The sequence below is a fragment of the Prinia subflava genome, chromosome Z, assembly GCF_021018805.1.
Source record: "Prinia subflava isolate CZ2003 ecotype Zambia chromosome Z, Cam_Psub_1.2, whole genome shotgun sequence".
Taxonomy (NCBI): domain Eukaryota; kingdom Metazoa; phylum Chordata; class Aves; order Passeriformes; family Cisticolidae; genus Prinia; species Prinia subflava.
Window position 1 is genome coordinate 51,786,262 of NC_086283.1, and position 16,325 is coordinate 51,802,586.

General features: G+C 36.1%; 2 protein-coding genes across 6 annotated transcripts in view; one reads left to right on the top strand and one right to left on the bottom strand.

Annotated features, from left to right (window-relative positions):
- Positions 1-5,732, top strand: part of HABP4 (hyaluronan binding protein 4) — a 26,335-nt gene extending 20,603 nt beyond the window's left edge. For all 3 annotated transcript variants that reach the window (XM_063423513.1, XM_063423512.1, XM_063423511.1), the window contains 3 exons: positions 180-345; positions 1,888-2,070; positions 2,997-5,732. In XM_063423513.1, the coding sequence (XP_063279583.1) occupies positions 180-345; positions 1,888-2,070; positions 2,997-3,053 (406 nt within the window). In that variant the 3' untranslated portion in view covers positions 3,054-5,732. The remainder of the gene's footprint in view (positions 1-179; positions 346-1,887; positions 2,071-2,996) is intronic.
- Positions 4,363-16,325, bottom strand: part of CDC14B (cell division cycle 14B) — a 48,288-nt gene continuing 36,325 nt past the window's right edge. For all 3 annotated transcript variants that reach the window (XM_063423510.1, XM_063423507.1, XM_063423506.1), the window contains one exon: positions 4,363-13,128. In XM_063423510.1, the coding sequence (XP_063279580.1) occupies positions 13,092-13,128 (37 nt within the window). In that variant the 3' untranslated portion in view covers positions 4,363-13,091. The remainder of the gene's footprint in view (positions 13,129-16,325) is intronic.

Here is a 16,325-nt window from a genome sequence, read left to right on the forward strand (position 1 = left end):
GTTACATTAGTGTAAAACTATCCACGAAGTTACTGTGAGGAGTCAGGAAAATTGACAGTAATTTGGTGAGAAACATTCTAAACGTTTTGTTTAGTATCCTTACTTTGGAGATAAGTGTTCTTGTTTGTCCTGGAATGTTGCAAGCTAATGTTTTTTTGCTTTAAACTGTAAACTTCTAGAGCTGCTGAAGGAGAGCCAATGGAAGTGGTTCAAGAAATGACATTAGATGAGTGGAAAAATCTTCAGCAACGGAATCGACCAAAGCCTGAATTCAACATCCGGAAACCAGAATCTGCGGTTCCTTCCAAAGCAGTGGTGATTCACAAGTCAAAATATAGTGACAATGTAAGCACTGCCTCAGGAATTCTGTAAACTCCTTTATGACCAGGGTTAGGAAACTGTCTCTATTTTTTTACTACTAGTTTTAGTGTAATCTGAATAGGCAAGAAAACAGTATGTAAGCTTTATCACTGCATTGACATGTGCCCCAAAACTGGCTTTAAATTGTGTGTTAAATTTTTTTCTCTGATCATTGCTATTTTCTATGCAAACATGTAGTTTATCAAGTTGTTCTACCTTACAGCTCAGCTGCTGCCACCTGTACAGGTCTTGGGTGATGCTGCTAGAAAAACTTGTTTTATGAAACTTGGTTTACTACACACTTCTTTTTCTCAGTTTGAATCCTGTTTAGCTTACTTGCCAATATACACTTACATCTTGTATCTTACTGTGTACTTGGAAATATGACCTTTTTCAGGGTGTGGTTTTTTTGGGTCCTGCTTCTTAGAACTAAACCTGGAGAGCTTGTGATGCTATAGTGTGCACCTCCTACCCATTTCCCCTAAATTTTACTCCATGATATTATTTAGATTGAAATTTCAGGGAGTGCTTCTAGTTCTGAGGAGAAGAGGGGAAGCTTCTTTCAGATTCCAGCTTACTTAGATTTCAGATTTTCAGAAGTATGTGCATATAGTCTAGCACAATGGGATTTTGATCCTTGAAGTCTATGTGTATTTATGAATACACATATTTTCTCTAGTTACAATATTGATGTCAGAACTTGCTTAATCACTTTAGATCATTGAGTCTGCATTCTTCTTAGTGAGACGACTTAGGTCAGAGTTGCCATTATCCCCTCTTTCTTTTCTGAGAGATTAAGTAGCGGTATGGGTGGGGAGAGTATCTTCCACAAACTTCAAAGAGAGAATACAGATATGTGAAGAGTACATACAAGGTTCTCTTCCTTTTACCCATAAAGTTTCTGTTCTAGCAGTATCAAGAGAAATTGTTAAAATGGCCACAGAACAGAACATACAAGAACTGTGTAACATAGGCAAGTGAAATCCGTGAATTAGGGATTTTTTTCCCTGATCAAGTGATTCATCATTTTAAGGGGTGAGTTAACATATACTTTATCATTACTACAGTCCCCTTTAAATTTATGTTGGGCAATGGTCTGATATGCACTGGCTATTAGGAACACACAGTTAAAACCACAGTAATCTCAACAGCAGGCATGTAGATGAATACAATTAAGTAGCTTTGGTATAGCCTTTTATCCATTACTTGGAGATGACTATAAGAGTAAGTAGCTTAGATCTGATGCACTAGTCCCTTTGAAAACCTAAATTATATTTCTGACAAACCTCTTCAGCACTATGGAGTTGGTATAGAAGCTGTTGTCAGGAATCTCTGAGCCAACAAAGAACTATCCCAGGCATCTGAGAAGCTGCAATGACCTCATCTGTGTTGAAATCCTGTGCCATATTGGTTCTACTCCAGATGCCACATTGGTTCATCTGCTGCTTAGTTTATAAGTGTAAATGTGTAGGGAAGAGAGACGCTCATACATGGAAACTGTAGGCTTTAACCAGATCTTCTCTTTAGTTGCATAAAGAAGACTTTGAAGATGATTCTCATGTCTTTAGAAAACCAGTGAATGATATAACTTCCCAGCTGGATATTAATTTTGGGAGTCTTCCTCACCCTGGCCGTGGATCAAGAGGAGCACGAGGTGGTCGTGGTCGTGGCAGAAGACCTGAAGAGACAGGACCTCGACCAGAAGTAGTGGTAATGGATTTTATGGTTTTGTTGTTGTTATTCATTTAGATTTTTTTTTTATTTTTTTCCTTGTTGTTGATGGTGTTCATGTGTGTCCTGCCCCTTTCTGTGTTGAATTTTGATTTCTGTAGTGACAGACTTGTTTCTAATTTCTGTCTCATTTCATGTTATCCTGCATATTGATTCCTGGCCCATATTATGTTACTTAAAATTAAACACTGCTTCAGGCTCACAAGTCTTAACACATTTCAGAAAGTCTGATTACTAGATGCTTTAATGGTAATTAGAGGAGATGACACAATGAGTTTTGATACAAATTGGGAAGTAAATAAAATAAAGGCTTGTATCTCCTTGAAAAAATTCAGTGCGATACAGTAATACTTTGATTATTGACAGCAGAGATCAGTAAATCTGTGATACTACAGAATGATTCATGTGTTCATTATAACCATTATAAAAAATCCACTTATTTTTTCCTTTGGAAAAACAAACATTTGCACACTGGAAAATGACATCTTCATTCTTCATACTAGCAGAAGCTTTACTGTGACTAAAATGCTTTAAGACCAGGAACTTTCAGAATAATATGGAATTGTTGATTTGTTTCATCTGGAAGAAAAAGATTCTTTATGGTAACAGATCAGAGATTAAAACTACAACCCTACTTGTTCAATAGTTCTAGAATGTAAAAATATAGTAATGCTGCTTCCAGGCAGCATTATAAAATCATTTACACTGGAAAGAAATTATAGTAGTCATAAGTTCTGAGATGAGTTTGTGATAGAGGTGACTAAAATTTGTGTAGAAGTGGCATTTAGTAGTGGTAGCATTTGAGTAGAGGAATGAACTCTTTTGAAGGTGAAATATGTATACATAGCTATCAAATACTATTGAAATGCTTTCATTTTTATAAAACTTCTTTTTTCCCTTAACAGGTGCAGCTTGTTGCTCCAAATCCTGATGACCCTGAGGATTTTCCGGCTTTAGCTTAAAGACCCATCGTGAATGGTGGTATCTCAAAATCACTTTGTAACTATGAAGAGACCAGTTCTATGCTGCTGTGGATTAAGGAAGCCTGTTTTCTTCTGGAAAGTTGTTTGGGTGTTTGGTGTGGAATGATTGCACCTGTCTGCTAATAGAGTTGGGTTCTGGAAATATGGGTGGACTGGGATCCTGTTACAGGTTCTAATGTCTGCCGCCATTTGTGAATCCTATGGGAAGGCTTACAGTACTTCCCTACTAGGCCTCAAGTGAAGTTAAAGGGAAGAGTGTTTAAAAATGTATATATAGATATCAAATTCTCCATGACACCATGGTGAAATGTAAACTGTACAACATGATCTACAATTGGAACTTAGTTTCACTGAACATTTGAAAGCTGTTTCCTTTGGGTGAAGTGTATACTTCAGACAGTCACGAATTGCAGTTCTTCAGAGTTTGGCAAATAAAGAAAAGTGCACATTGGTTTGGGTTTGAGGTATTATTTTAAGGAGTCAGAATGATAGGTGGAAGCTTTTGCTATTTGGATGTAGTCTGGGGGGAAAAATCCCAAACCCTAAAAAGCAACCTGTACTTACCAAAAAAGTGAACATCTCTCTAAATGGAAGTGATCTTTAAAATCAAGGCAGCACAGATGCTTTGATTTGACACCTAACCGTAAGTCCTACTTCAGTAACAAGATAATAGTCTGCAATTACTTTGAAGATTAAGTGAAATAAGAATTTTGATCTAAAGACACAACTATGTTATTAAGGAAACTTTTAATTTCAGCAGAAGCAACTACAAACTAAAATGTTTCATGCCTTACCAAAAAATCTGTGATGTTGGGGATGAGGTGCAATGTACTCCCATTGCAGCTTTAATATACTTGAGCCAGATTTTTTAACTGTTTCCTGTCAAGGGGACACTGAGAGCCATTCTGGGGAATCTGAGAGAAAGAAAATGGTGCCAGAGGTGATGACAGAAATTAGAGAGAACAAGCACACTGGACATTCTGGATGTAGCTGTCAGCCTCACAGGAGTCTTCAATTGCCTGCTCAGCTTGAACACATTCTTTCAATTTACTGGGAAAGCAGATGACTATAAACCTTTCATGTTTTCCAGTTCTGTGCCTCACTTCTAAGCAGTCTCCTTTCAGAACAAATAGTGGATGAAGCTTAAAAAAAGTTTTAATTTGGAGTAAGCCATAAGAGTACTCACAATCACAAAAGACTTTTTTTACTGATAAGGCTTTACTCAAACAGGATATAGTCATCCTAGAAAGACTCTTTTCTATATGCTTCAAACACATGGTCTGTAGAGTAGTTCAGCCCAAAGGGGTTTTTTTTTACATTGTTAAATTACTTACATGACAATTTGCTATGAGATTTTGTGTTCTGCAAGAAGTTCATTGTAGTGGCATAGAGATGCTCTGACTTGTAGTAGGAAGAATGTGCAAAAGCAAAGTGCTGGTGTTAGAGGAACCTATGCTGCTACTGTTGGAATAACTGAATTGGATGAAATAATGCACGACTACTTCACTTTGTAGTCACAAGTAAGTTGTTTGAAATCACTGCAGTTTAAGATTTACATGATGCTGCCCTTTTTACGGGCGTTGTTTGTTTCTACCAAAAATGGCAATTTAATCAATGTGGAATAGAAGTGATTTTGTCTATGGGGTTCTTGGAATATTTCACTTGTTCTTCCTTTCTTGTTTTCATATTCCCAATGGACAGGGAAGAATGTGTCTGAATTTTTGTTTATATTTTTACTTGCTGGGGTGAGTGTATGCATAGAGATGTGGAGAGCTTCTTTGCAGGGCTTCCTTCTATTTCCTGTCATATTTTGAATGTGGCCTTCTCTCCTACTAAGACTTCTTTTTGCTAAGGAAGGTGTTCATATACTTAAAAGTAACCCTCCCTTTCTCTACTATAAATTTAAATCTTTGCTATGCTGTGCTGGGAAGCTCAGTCTGCTGTGATGCATTCAGTTTAGTACTGACTGTTCTCTGGGAAGGGTGAGAGAATTGTTTTATTTTTCAATCTCTTCCCTGCTGTTGCAAAGTTACTGTTTATTCCTCTAACTTTGATCTGCCTTTCAAAACAGAATGACAAATAGGTTATTTGGGGAATGCTGTAAAGGACTTGTGAAAATGTATCTGTATAATCCACTTTTGGTCAGCAGATTTTTTAACTCCTGGTTAAAAGGAAAAAAGGCTGGTTACAAGACTTTAATTAAAAACAGAACAACCAACCAAAACTAAAAAATACAACTCATCCAATTCAAAACTTTGTGAGAATGAGATTTAGTGTAATGGATTACTGCTTAAACCAGAAGTTTCTTAGAGCTGTGTGACAATTTTATTTTTCAGTCTGTCAGACTTGAATATGGCTTAAGAGTTTCTTGAGTTGATGGTATATCCAAGTACAGAAAAGAAATTATTAATTGTAAGTGATGACAGTGATGCTGTTCCTTTGCCTAGCTGTGATAACAGAACTGTGAATCTCAGTCATCTGTCATATTTAAGGTATCAAAATAGCTGTATCTGTAAAGCACAGATTTGCTGCTGTCACTCCTGGTGTAGCTTTACTCCTTCACGTAAAGCAGTTGGCAGCAGGTATATATATGTACACAAACACTAGTAGAACATGGCATGCATATTTAGAAGAGATTAAATTGTGTTGCAGATCTTAGTCATGTTATTCTTTATTGCACTACTCCCAGCTACTCTTTGGATTAATGTAGTGAGTGGCCAAGGAAAAACTGCTGCATTTCAGGTTTAAGTTTTAGATTCACGTAAGTTGCCGTAAGTTTACAAAGAAAGGAATTCACCTCTCTCCATGACTATCACTTACATATGGTAGTGCTGATACGATGTTATTCAGTTGAATTATATGCAGTACTATGGTTTAGGATTTAGCTTATATTAATATGAAAGTGCCTTTAGAAGAAAGAGGAGATAAATGTCTGTGCATAAGATAAGAATACCAAAGAATGAATAAAAAGACTCAGAACTAAAAACTGAGTTAATAAATGGGAATATTGGGCATTTGAGCCCAGAAAATGAGCTTTCAGCTGGTTACACTTTTTTTGTATGAAAAAAAGCCCTAGGGTATAAGTATGCTTGGGGCCCAAACCCAAAAAGTCCATTTATATCATTAAGATTATTCTTAATCTTATATTAAACATTTTTCACATAACTTTTCTTTTTTTTTTTTTTTTTTACCCAGAGCTGTCACAGGCATATACAGATACATTCATATAAACCCCAAATATATGTATGTATATACATATATATACATATATATACACACACACAATATTGGAAGCAGTGCAATGCTGCTGACTCATTATCAGTGGATCAACAATTGAATGTGAAACATGGTTATCTTTGCATAAAAAGTACATTTCAATGACTGAGTAAGGGGCATGAAATCAGAGCTTTTTCTCTTGAAGTAGGACATGCTGAGCAAGTACTGAACAGTTGGTGCTTGGAGGGGGGCAGCCTTCAGTCTTTGGAAGAATTAACTGTTACATTTTGTCTGTTGCTTAGAATGTAACTTGAAATACATTATATGTTCAGCAGTGTTTTGTTTCTCTGAAAACAACTGGCTTTTAAAATTTGTGATACAAGTGTTGCAGATAGCTGTGTCTTCAGTGCAGCCTTAGATATGGCATCACATTTCATGATAGTGTTATGTTGGAGATGAACCAGCTCTAAATAAATTGAGTAAAATTTCTGATCTCCCTGTTTAGCTAACTAAACTAGTTACTAGTAAAACTAACAAGTATGACTATTCATACTATGTGTTCGTTGTCTCTACAGATGTTTTACAGGTAGATAGCAGGATTCAATAAGCTGTTTCTTGCTTTTAGCAGTAGTAGTTCCTCTGTTGAGATTTGTACAGTAGTTACTGTTTGAATGAAAGATACTGAATTTTGCATACTATAATTAAATCAGCAGGATAACTCTGCCAAAACATAAAAATACAGCAAGGTTATAATAAGCTGACATACTCTGATCCAAGAACTCCATACTTGTTAGTTGTTTGGTTATATTTCTGTTGCATATGGATTGAGTGCTTCTTTTCAGAGTTTTTGTGAGTTCTGGCAAAGACTTGGAACTTTAGAAGCTTTTGTGGGAAAAGTAAAACCTAGTGATCTTTTCAGTGAAGTTGCCAGCAGCATGAAAAAAGACCAGAGGCTGGAAACGTCTGATCAGTGAGGGGAAGAGGTAAAACTCAAAAAATCAACATTAAATAGTAGTTCACTTTAAAATAGGTATAATGCTAGTGTAAAGGGATGGACAAAAAGCACCTACAAGTATGAAAGCAGGACAAATATCATGTGTTGTAAGTACTGACTAGAGATTCAGTCCAGTGAACATGCCATTTTGGGAAGAATGGTTGAATTCTAGTAATAGTAGAACATGAACTCAGGAGGAAATACAAGGAGGTCTAGAGAAAAGCTGTGTTTGAAGGAGGGATGGTGAGGAGATTGAGCCCTTCCCCTGAATAGAAAACAATGGAATTATTCTACCATCTTAAAAGAATGGCATCAAAGCACTGACAGAGGCAAAATCAAGCTCACAAGGGTAAGAAGTGATGTTTCATTATCCACCCTCCTGCTATTGGCATCACTCTCACTTTGGCTTTTCTTTTCATCAGCTATTAGTAATAGCTGATGCCAAGGGTCTGTTTCCCATTGTGCCGTCAGGGTACAAGGACTCGGGATTTGCCACTTTATGCTGTTAGTGCTGTAACTGAGCTGCAGCAGCTGGCATGATTAGAAGAGCTGGGAGCTGGAGGTGCTAGTGACACAGAAGAGCTTTTCATCTGCTGCTGTGCTCTTATACAGCAGGGCTGCACATGCTAAGTTGAGGGATCAAAACCAGCAGCAGCTGCTTGGCCTGTCCGGACTCTATCAGCCTTGAGAACTAGGACAGACTTTAACAGGGAGCACATGGGCCAGGAATGTTTGAAGGACAGACTGTCTAGGTGCTTTCTTCCACCTACTTTGTGACAGTCCGACACTTGACAAGGCTCTTGAGAATATCCCATGGATGGAGAGTGTCATGTTTAATACCACATTTACTTACTTGAAGATGGTTCATGTGACATGGCATTTCTGGTTTAGAGTGATATAAATGATACTGAAAACACAAAAACATAATACTATATTTAATATAGCAATTGCAGTACACAGATTAATCACAATACCAATATGACTCCCTTTACTGGTACCTATGAAATACATTCTCAGTGTCAATATGTCGGGTGTCCCCAGGTGTCAAGAATGGGAGTGTTGATCAGTTGAATCCCACTGCTCTCTTTGAAATTGTTATGGCAGTTGTCTGGCTTTTATATTTCATGTATTCATTCTCACCATGCTGGCCTGGTCTTCATTCTTACTAAAGAAGTACTGATTGATCCACTCAAACTTGGATAGCCATTTATCCAAAACAAAGGCCACCCCATGTTCCCTTTGAGTTGAGATAAAGTCATCTTTGCAACTGCTCTGGTCCATCATTCCTGGGCTTTAAAAGCACATCACCCTTGTCTGTGTTCTCTTGGCCTTACTCCATATTTAGGACTTATTAGTCACATCCATATGAAACCAACCCCAAAACCCAGAAGTGCAAATGAAAATCATCTCTTCTTTAACAAAACCTTGGTGAGGTAGGTTTAAAGCATAGTTTCTCTCTAAAACCACTCAGATTTCATGTATAACAGCACATCCTTTTTGCTATAGCATGCTTTTTTCTACTCTCACATAAGCAATGTAGAAACTGCAATGCAAAGGAGACTAAATAGACCCAAACTGAATTTACTCAGAACTCCTGTGAAGAGATTATTCTTGCAGTGCATTAACTTCTCGATGGAATTGTCTTGGGCCACTGTTCAATTTTTCTGTGAGATTCTTTTAGTCCTCTGCCCTCCTCTGCCCAGTGCCAGTACTCCTAAAACTGCCAATGATATATATGATAGGACTTAACTGTGTTTTCCTGTGGGCATCAAATGCATAAATAGGTGTTCTTCCAGGCAAAATCCACCATTCACTCATCAGGCAGCTTGTTTGTTAGGAAAAGGTGCTTAAACATTCATGTAAGTCTGAAAAGGATCACCTTACAAGAGAAGAACACGGATTTTCCAACTATAAAACTCTTATCTTTGAGACAAGTGGAAGTTTACTTGCTTGTCAAACAGGCTCCACTTGGTGTGTGCAAATTCTGCATTTTCTAATATAGGTAAGGTAAAAGCAATAAGAAGTATTTCAGTTGGTCACCATTTTTTGCTGTTGGATTTTTTTTTTAAATATATTTTTTTTTTAAAAAAATATAATCTAGGTAAATCACCAATGCTTGTGCAAAAATCAATGTTCCTAAAAATTTAATTCATTTGGGAAGTCTTTGCTATCATGGTAACTATCAAATTTAAGATAATATTTAAGATAATGTCTGTTTCTAAAAATTAATACTATATAATCATAGAGGAAGGAGAAATAGCTAAAACCTCATTGATCTGTTTTACTGTGCATTTTTCACTGTGTGATAGTATCCCAACAATTGAAATACAGGTACTGTTTTCCAGTTTGAGTTTCCAGAATTGTAGAGCCAGAAAGTCTCTATTTTTGACATTTAAAAAATATGTGTTTTAAGAATCTGTGCTTTAATTAAAGGTTTTCAGGCAGCTGAGTGTGTTGTGTTTTTTTCAGTGTACATATGAGTCAGCTTGGTACAGATATGATGGCTTTGTGATCATACTGAAAATAAAACAGAAAAAACCTTCTGATTACTTTTAATTTTACACAATTAATGATTACACTTCTCACTATTCAGTATTTTCTACAAAATCAAATGCAATCTGCAGTATTTTCAAATGACACAAAAATGCATATTGAACTAATCAATATTACAAGATAATATGAAGCTTTATCTTAAAAATACCTTCAGCAAAATAAACTTTTGTTCTGTCAATCCAAGTTTAAAAAATATTATTAGAAATACACAGTTTAGATATAATCAGGATGAACAGTACTGCTTAGTCAAGAAATTTTAGACCTTGATAGCCTGTACAAGACTCTACGTGTGACAGTCTGCAAACAATTAATATAAAAAGCACAGTGCAATAAACTGGTGAACATCACATTTATGTTTTCTTTTGGTTTTTTCCTACAATCTCTCAATGCTTTAAAGCAGCAGTGCTTCCTCTACTGTCATGCTGGGGCAAAAAGACAAGGTCTAGGTTAACATCTGAGTTGTTTTGATGCTCTAATGAAAAGTAGCAATTTTACCCAAGATATTACAGTGTTTGACCATGTAGTACCTTTTGAGTTAAGAGACTGAGGAAGAATCCATCTGTCACATATTTGAAAGAGGAAAGAATTTCTAAGGAGAATCTCCTAACGGATGGCAGCAGGAATAACTTCATTCAGCTGCTCTGTTATACAAAGGCGATGCAGCTGCCAGAACACATTCCATTTTGGCACGTAATTCTTCACAATTCAGAAAAAAACTAGAAACCAAGCACTTCCTTCCTCACTTGTGCCCATTCTTCATTCTTGTACCTAAGACACCTTTGGTAGGGTGTACTAAAAATGTTAGACAAAGTAGTAAAATTTGGTAACAAACTAAGCAGTACAATCAGATAGATGGGGCACAATGAGGTAATGAGTTAATTTTCCATATAAGGCTGTTTAGGAAGTTCAAATGTAAAATCCTTTTGACATTTGTGTTTTTAACTACGATAGTGGATGGTGGATGGGGTATCCTGAAACACATTGATGCCAAACATGCAGTTTTGGTTTAGCTAGAGTTGCTATTGTTTGTGCACTTGCATTATGCAAATTTACTTCTGATGAACCTAGAAGTGCTAATGACTCTGTTGGTTACTTTAAATGAGGCAAATTCTGATTTGGAAGGGGTGAGAAACAGACCAATTATTTTTAGCTTAAAAAAAAGATGCTAAAAGCAGTAGCTCAGCTGAGAGAAGAGCAAAGCCAAACACAGTAAATATTACTAAATCTTTATTCTGGTTCTCACTTCACTATTTGCATCCCTTTTGCCTTCCAAGGTGAGAATTTTGTTCAAAAATAAACATAGATTCATATTTGCACGAGAGCTACTATTGTGGTTACCTGTGGCTACGTAAGCTTTTACACAAATGGCTTACTAAAAAACCCACCCAACCAAAAAAACCAACCCGAACCACACAACCCCCACTAAAAAAACCCTAACCAAACCCAAAACCCCCTGAACTGAAACCATCTCCAAAAACATCCAAATAACCATCCCCCCTGCCCAAAACAAAACAACCCCACATTCAAACCCCAAGAATTTTTAATTGCCTTATCAGGATGAGATCTGTCCTTCTCTTTTAGATGCTTTTTATCTAGAAGAAAAGGGGGTGGAAAAGGACATTTAGAAGAAAACAGAAGAATATTTTCAGTCTGAGCCTTCAATGATCCTTTATTTTGCATTAAACCTTTTCTTCTTAATTTGTATTCATATTTGCAGATTTTGACTATCTACGCATATAGATGTTACCTATAAGCTTACACTTCACATCCTGTTTCCATGATTCTCTTGCTAGAAAATATTTTCAAACCACTGTGTGATATTTATACTGGCATTCAAATGTCACCAGCCTAACAGAAGGCTTAGTTCCCATTTAAAAGGATATAGATTGAAACTAGTCATTGAGCATTTACATTCATTGAAGTAAACTTCCCTCTCTCACAGAGGTAATATGCATCTTTAAAAAGTTCAGATATTCCAATACTAACATTTCATGTTTCTCAATTTCTTCCACTTTCTACTGTAAGACACTAAATCAACAGATAACTGATTCATATTTAAGGCTATGTGGTAACATATCCCTTATCCAGGGGATATGCAGCTATAACCATCAGCTGGTCGACAAGGGTACATCAGTTTTGAAATGTCATAATGTGAAAAGTAGTAGGAAAAAACCACTGTAGTCCTATAGGGGATGAAAACTTCAGTCTCAGGCAGATTCCTCTAAAAATTACACTGGTTTTTAACAGATGTAAATGGTAGTTCTTGAAGTGTTAGGTGTCAAAAATTTTACCTGCCCCTGAATTCCACAACCTCAGTTGTATGACACCCTTATTTTCCCTTTTTTGTGCATGCATTAAGTGTCACAAAGCTAAACACCAGCACTGCCCACCTGTTACCAAGCGTACCAATGAAATCTAGGGGGAATTCTTACCTTTCATATATGGTAATTTAATGTTTCACCTAAAGAACTTTATAAGAAAAGAATCAGTAATGTTTCAGTGATGAAATATTAACGACATTTCAATATGACAGCTCTGCTTTAAATGGTAGTTTTTTTCCTCCCCTTTAAAATCATACCAGATTTAAAGCAGTTATAACTAGTTCAAAGAGCAATTGGTTATGAACAACTAAAAAGCTGCCACTATTAAAAACAAGTTAATCACTTACAAGTAGTTTTTCCTAAATAAACCACACAACCTTTGACAATAAAGCACTCTTTGGTGGACGATAGTTACATTGTGTATTCAATAATGCAGCTTCATAAAAAACTTCATACAAAGTAAGAAAGAACAATCAACACAGGAGAGTACCAATATTATTAGAAAAAAAAGCTTTTGTGGTTGATTCTCAGACTCAAGTGAAGACTTCAGCCCAGTCTGAATGGACAACACAGATTTATATACTTAAAAGCCCCCACCATCTGGTGGTCAGCAGCTAAGTGATTGCCATCACAATTCCTCACATGCATCATACATAGTAGCAAGCCCTCTCTATAATAGAGAGCTTAAATATTTACACCTGAGTCTGAATGTGTGTAGATTTTGTTGGTTTTGAGAAAGTGTTAGCACAGTAGAAAAAGATCTACCAAACATGTTGACAGTTCATTTTATTCTACAAGTAATAAAGAGATGGTTCTATTTCATTTCTTGCTGAAAAATAGAGCCAAAGTGATCTTCCTTGAATTGCATCAAGTCCCCTCCATATCCCCTTCACTCCTGAATATCCTCTTCAACACTGGTGGCTTGTTCGAAATTCAACGCCATACTGTCCTAGTCTTTGTAATGGACTGGCTGTCAAAATAAAACATATTTGAGGGAAAAAGTTAAAGATTACTCAGTATGCATTTCAAGCAAGCATTTCTGGCAAGGTAAAGTGAGCAAATGTTAGCTCAAAGAAAGAAACAAAAAGTCACTGCATTTAATAACACAGCAATACTGATTGTCAAGAATGCAAAGACTAGTCTGATCACAGACAATATGAAGAAAATTTTGTTCCATACAGAAATGCAAAAAGGGATTCAAAGTGCCATAATTTCATTAAGCATATTTGTGTAACGCATTCCTTTTCTTTTTCTCCCTCTGACGTATCAGACCATAGGAAAAATAGGAAGAATAGGACAGAAACATTAATATTGGTTTAAAGCTAGGTTTAGATTACATATACAACAGCTTTGAAATGCTGCAGGTAGTTTTCAGTATTTGAACAAGGGAGTAGAAGGCTGCTTTGTAATACCTGGCAAAGCAAAGGCATATGAGATTTTTAAAGTATATTCCTTTTACTTAGATTTTGTGATACTTCTCCATACAGTTTTCATACTTTTTAACCCATATTCTCGATTATAATTTTTGTAATAACTTTACCTGCTTCCCTTAAGCACGTCTACCCATCAAAATGCCTTTACCACTTAAGATTTCATTTCTAGTCAACTACTTACTATAAATTTAATTTTAACTCTCTTCTGTGTGGTAACATGGAAAAGACCATTTAACTTGTGCCTTATTACGACTCTGTTTGGATGTGAAGTATGCATTTGTGAAAACACAGACATGAACTTAGTAACTGGCAAATTTACAAGGAAGATGTCTTAACTGAAGAAATAAGGGCATCCATGGAGAAATACTGGGTTATGGGCTGACAGTGTGATTTCCTGCAATTCAAAACCAGTATTAATTCAATCACAAGATGTATTATGTCCATCAGTACTTTCTTTCTTAGAAGGCAGCTGATGTTCCACAAAGGAGATGCAATGAGTGTTATATATAGGACTGAAATTCCCTGCGTTCTCTTTAAAAAGCCAGAATAGTGTTTTAGCTGTAAATAGCTGTTTTGGCTGAAAAATCTTCCCGGAGACAATCCATGGTAGTGTATCCAACAGTCTGAAGGATGAAATGGCAAATGAATTCCCTAGCTCTGCAGATGATACTGCATTAAGATGGGTCACAAGTGTGATTCACATATGGAAAGAATTGTCTAAAGTGACATAAAGCAGCAAATGAGATTGATGTAAAAATGGTGAAAGATGTTTCCACTGGAATGTATCAGAAAGACAATGAAAGAATAAGCATACACAGGGATGTCCGAAGTTCAGTGAAGTAAATGAAGGCTTGACAAAGACAGATGTTAGTTAGGGCAGGATATCAATATTGTAGAAATAATTACTCTCTACCCTTCAATCCACTTGATCTGGATTAATTTCAGTGAATCTGAGCACTATGAGGTAATGCAAACTGCTCACACTTCAAGAAATTAAATGAAAAGAAAAGGCATGCTCAGAAAAGACTGATACTTTTTCAAATGCTACAGGAAAAATAAAAGGATACCTACGAGACAAACAACAAGATACTGCATTCTAAATCCATTAAAAGATAGGATCATACCAAAACACTCTTCAGAGAGACCAGAGCCCAATTAGCCCTCTCAGATTATAAGACAATTAAGAGCTCCATAACTGACAGAACAAAGACAAATTTGATTATTGGGTGGAAATACAAAAGTACTAGAACTTCTTAGACCTCCAAAGTTAGAAGAAAAGGAACAGTATATTTTGAAGTGTTTGGGGTAGAAGTTTTAGAAAGTCCATTAAAATACGAAGGAAGTAATGTATGAAGTTTGAGATCAACCTAGCCCTTGGCCTTCAGAACCATAAATCTGGCAATACACCCAAAGGACTTCTTGCAAAATTAATGAAATCTTCTGTGAACTCTATGCTGTTTTCTGCTAAGGATAGGTATTCACATATCACACAAAACAAAGGTCAGCTTGGAGAGGGAACTGAAAAATCTCTCCAGATTACACATGCATGAATGCAGCTACAAAATGTTGTGAGCAGGCTAGGTTATAACAAGGGAGAAGCATGAAGAATTAAAACAGCAGGCAGAATCCCATTAATTCTATTTGGACCAAAACTGACATGGTGAAAATTAGGCAAAATGGAAAAAAAATCCCAACCAACCAAAAGGAAAACCAAAAGGAAAACAAAAATACTACTGATTTTTGGTAAAATACCTATTCTGGGGAAAATATATTATTTTTTAGTATGTTGTTCAATAAAACAAAGTCACAACTAAAAATTCTCTGAATAGAATTTACTGCAGTTCACTGACTCTTTCCACTGACTAACAGAGAGTTTTCATAACTTCATTATCTTCAAGGTAATGAAGAAAGGATGAAGAAAAAGAAGGAAGAGCTCTGTGAGGAAAAAGCTGCAAAACAACTTAAATTTTCAATGATATTTATAAGTCAAGCTGCATAACATAGGAAGTAGTTATGTGCCGTCTTTTATCAGTCAAAATCTCTTCAGCACCTGACAGACCCATTTGAAAGTTTTTCACTAAGAGTTTAACACAAATTCCAGTAAATTGTAAGCAATGGAAATAGTTTGATATTGTTTTAAATAGATATTGTTTTAAACTATGCTCTCAGGCTCATCTTCTTTAATGACCCGGGAAGTTGCCACAGAGAGGTGTGATCACATGCATACACAAAGATACATAGCAGTAGTCGGGCTATATGCTTCTGGGCCAAAAGGCAATTTCAGTCTTGCATAAATCCATTAAAATTTAGAATTTCATTAAGCTTTACCACACAGGTTTATTTCAGATTATCATCCATGCTCTCAGTTAAAAAAAAAAAAAAAAAATCTCATACCAGTATACACATGTGTTTTACACACTTCACCTTTCCACAACCACTGCATTTCAGTTGCCCATTGAATTTTTGGTAGTTTTGACATCATGCTCTGACTAGTATTTGACTTAATGCTGTGAGGAATTTTTCCATCTCTGACTCCAGACAGAGGGGTTTCCATGTTACCCAAATCTCTCATCTTCAGTAGTTTTCACTCTCATTAGGAATTACTTTATAAAATTCTTAAACTTGGAAGACTGAGCAACATCAATTACCTAAATGTAACGTTCCAGATATTCTCACTACATGTCAAAAAACATGTAATTGTTTCTCACTTTCCATTGCTAGGAGAAGGAGCTGA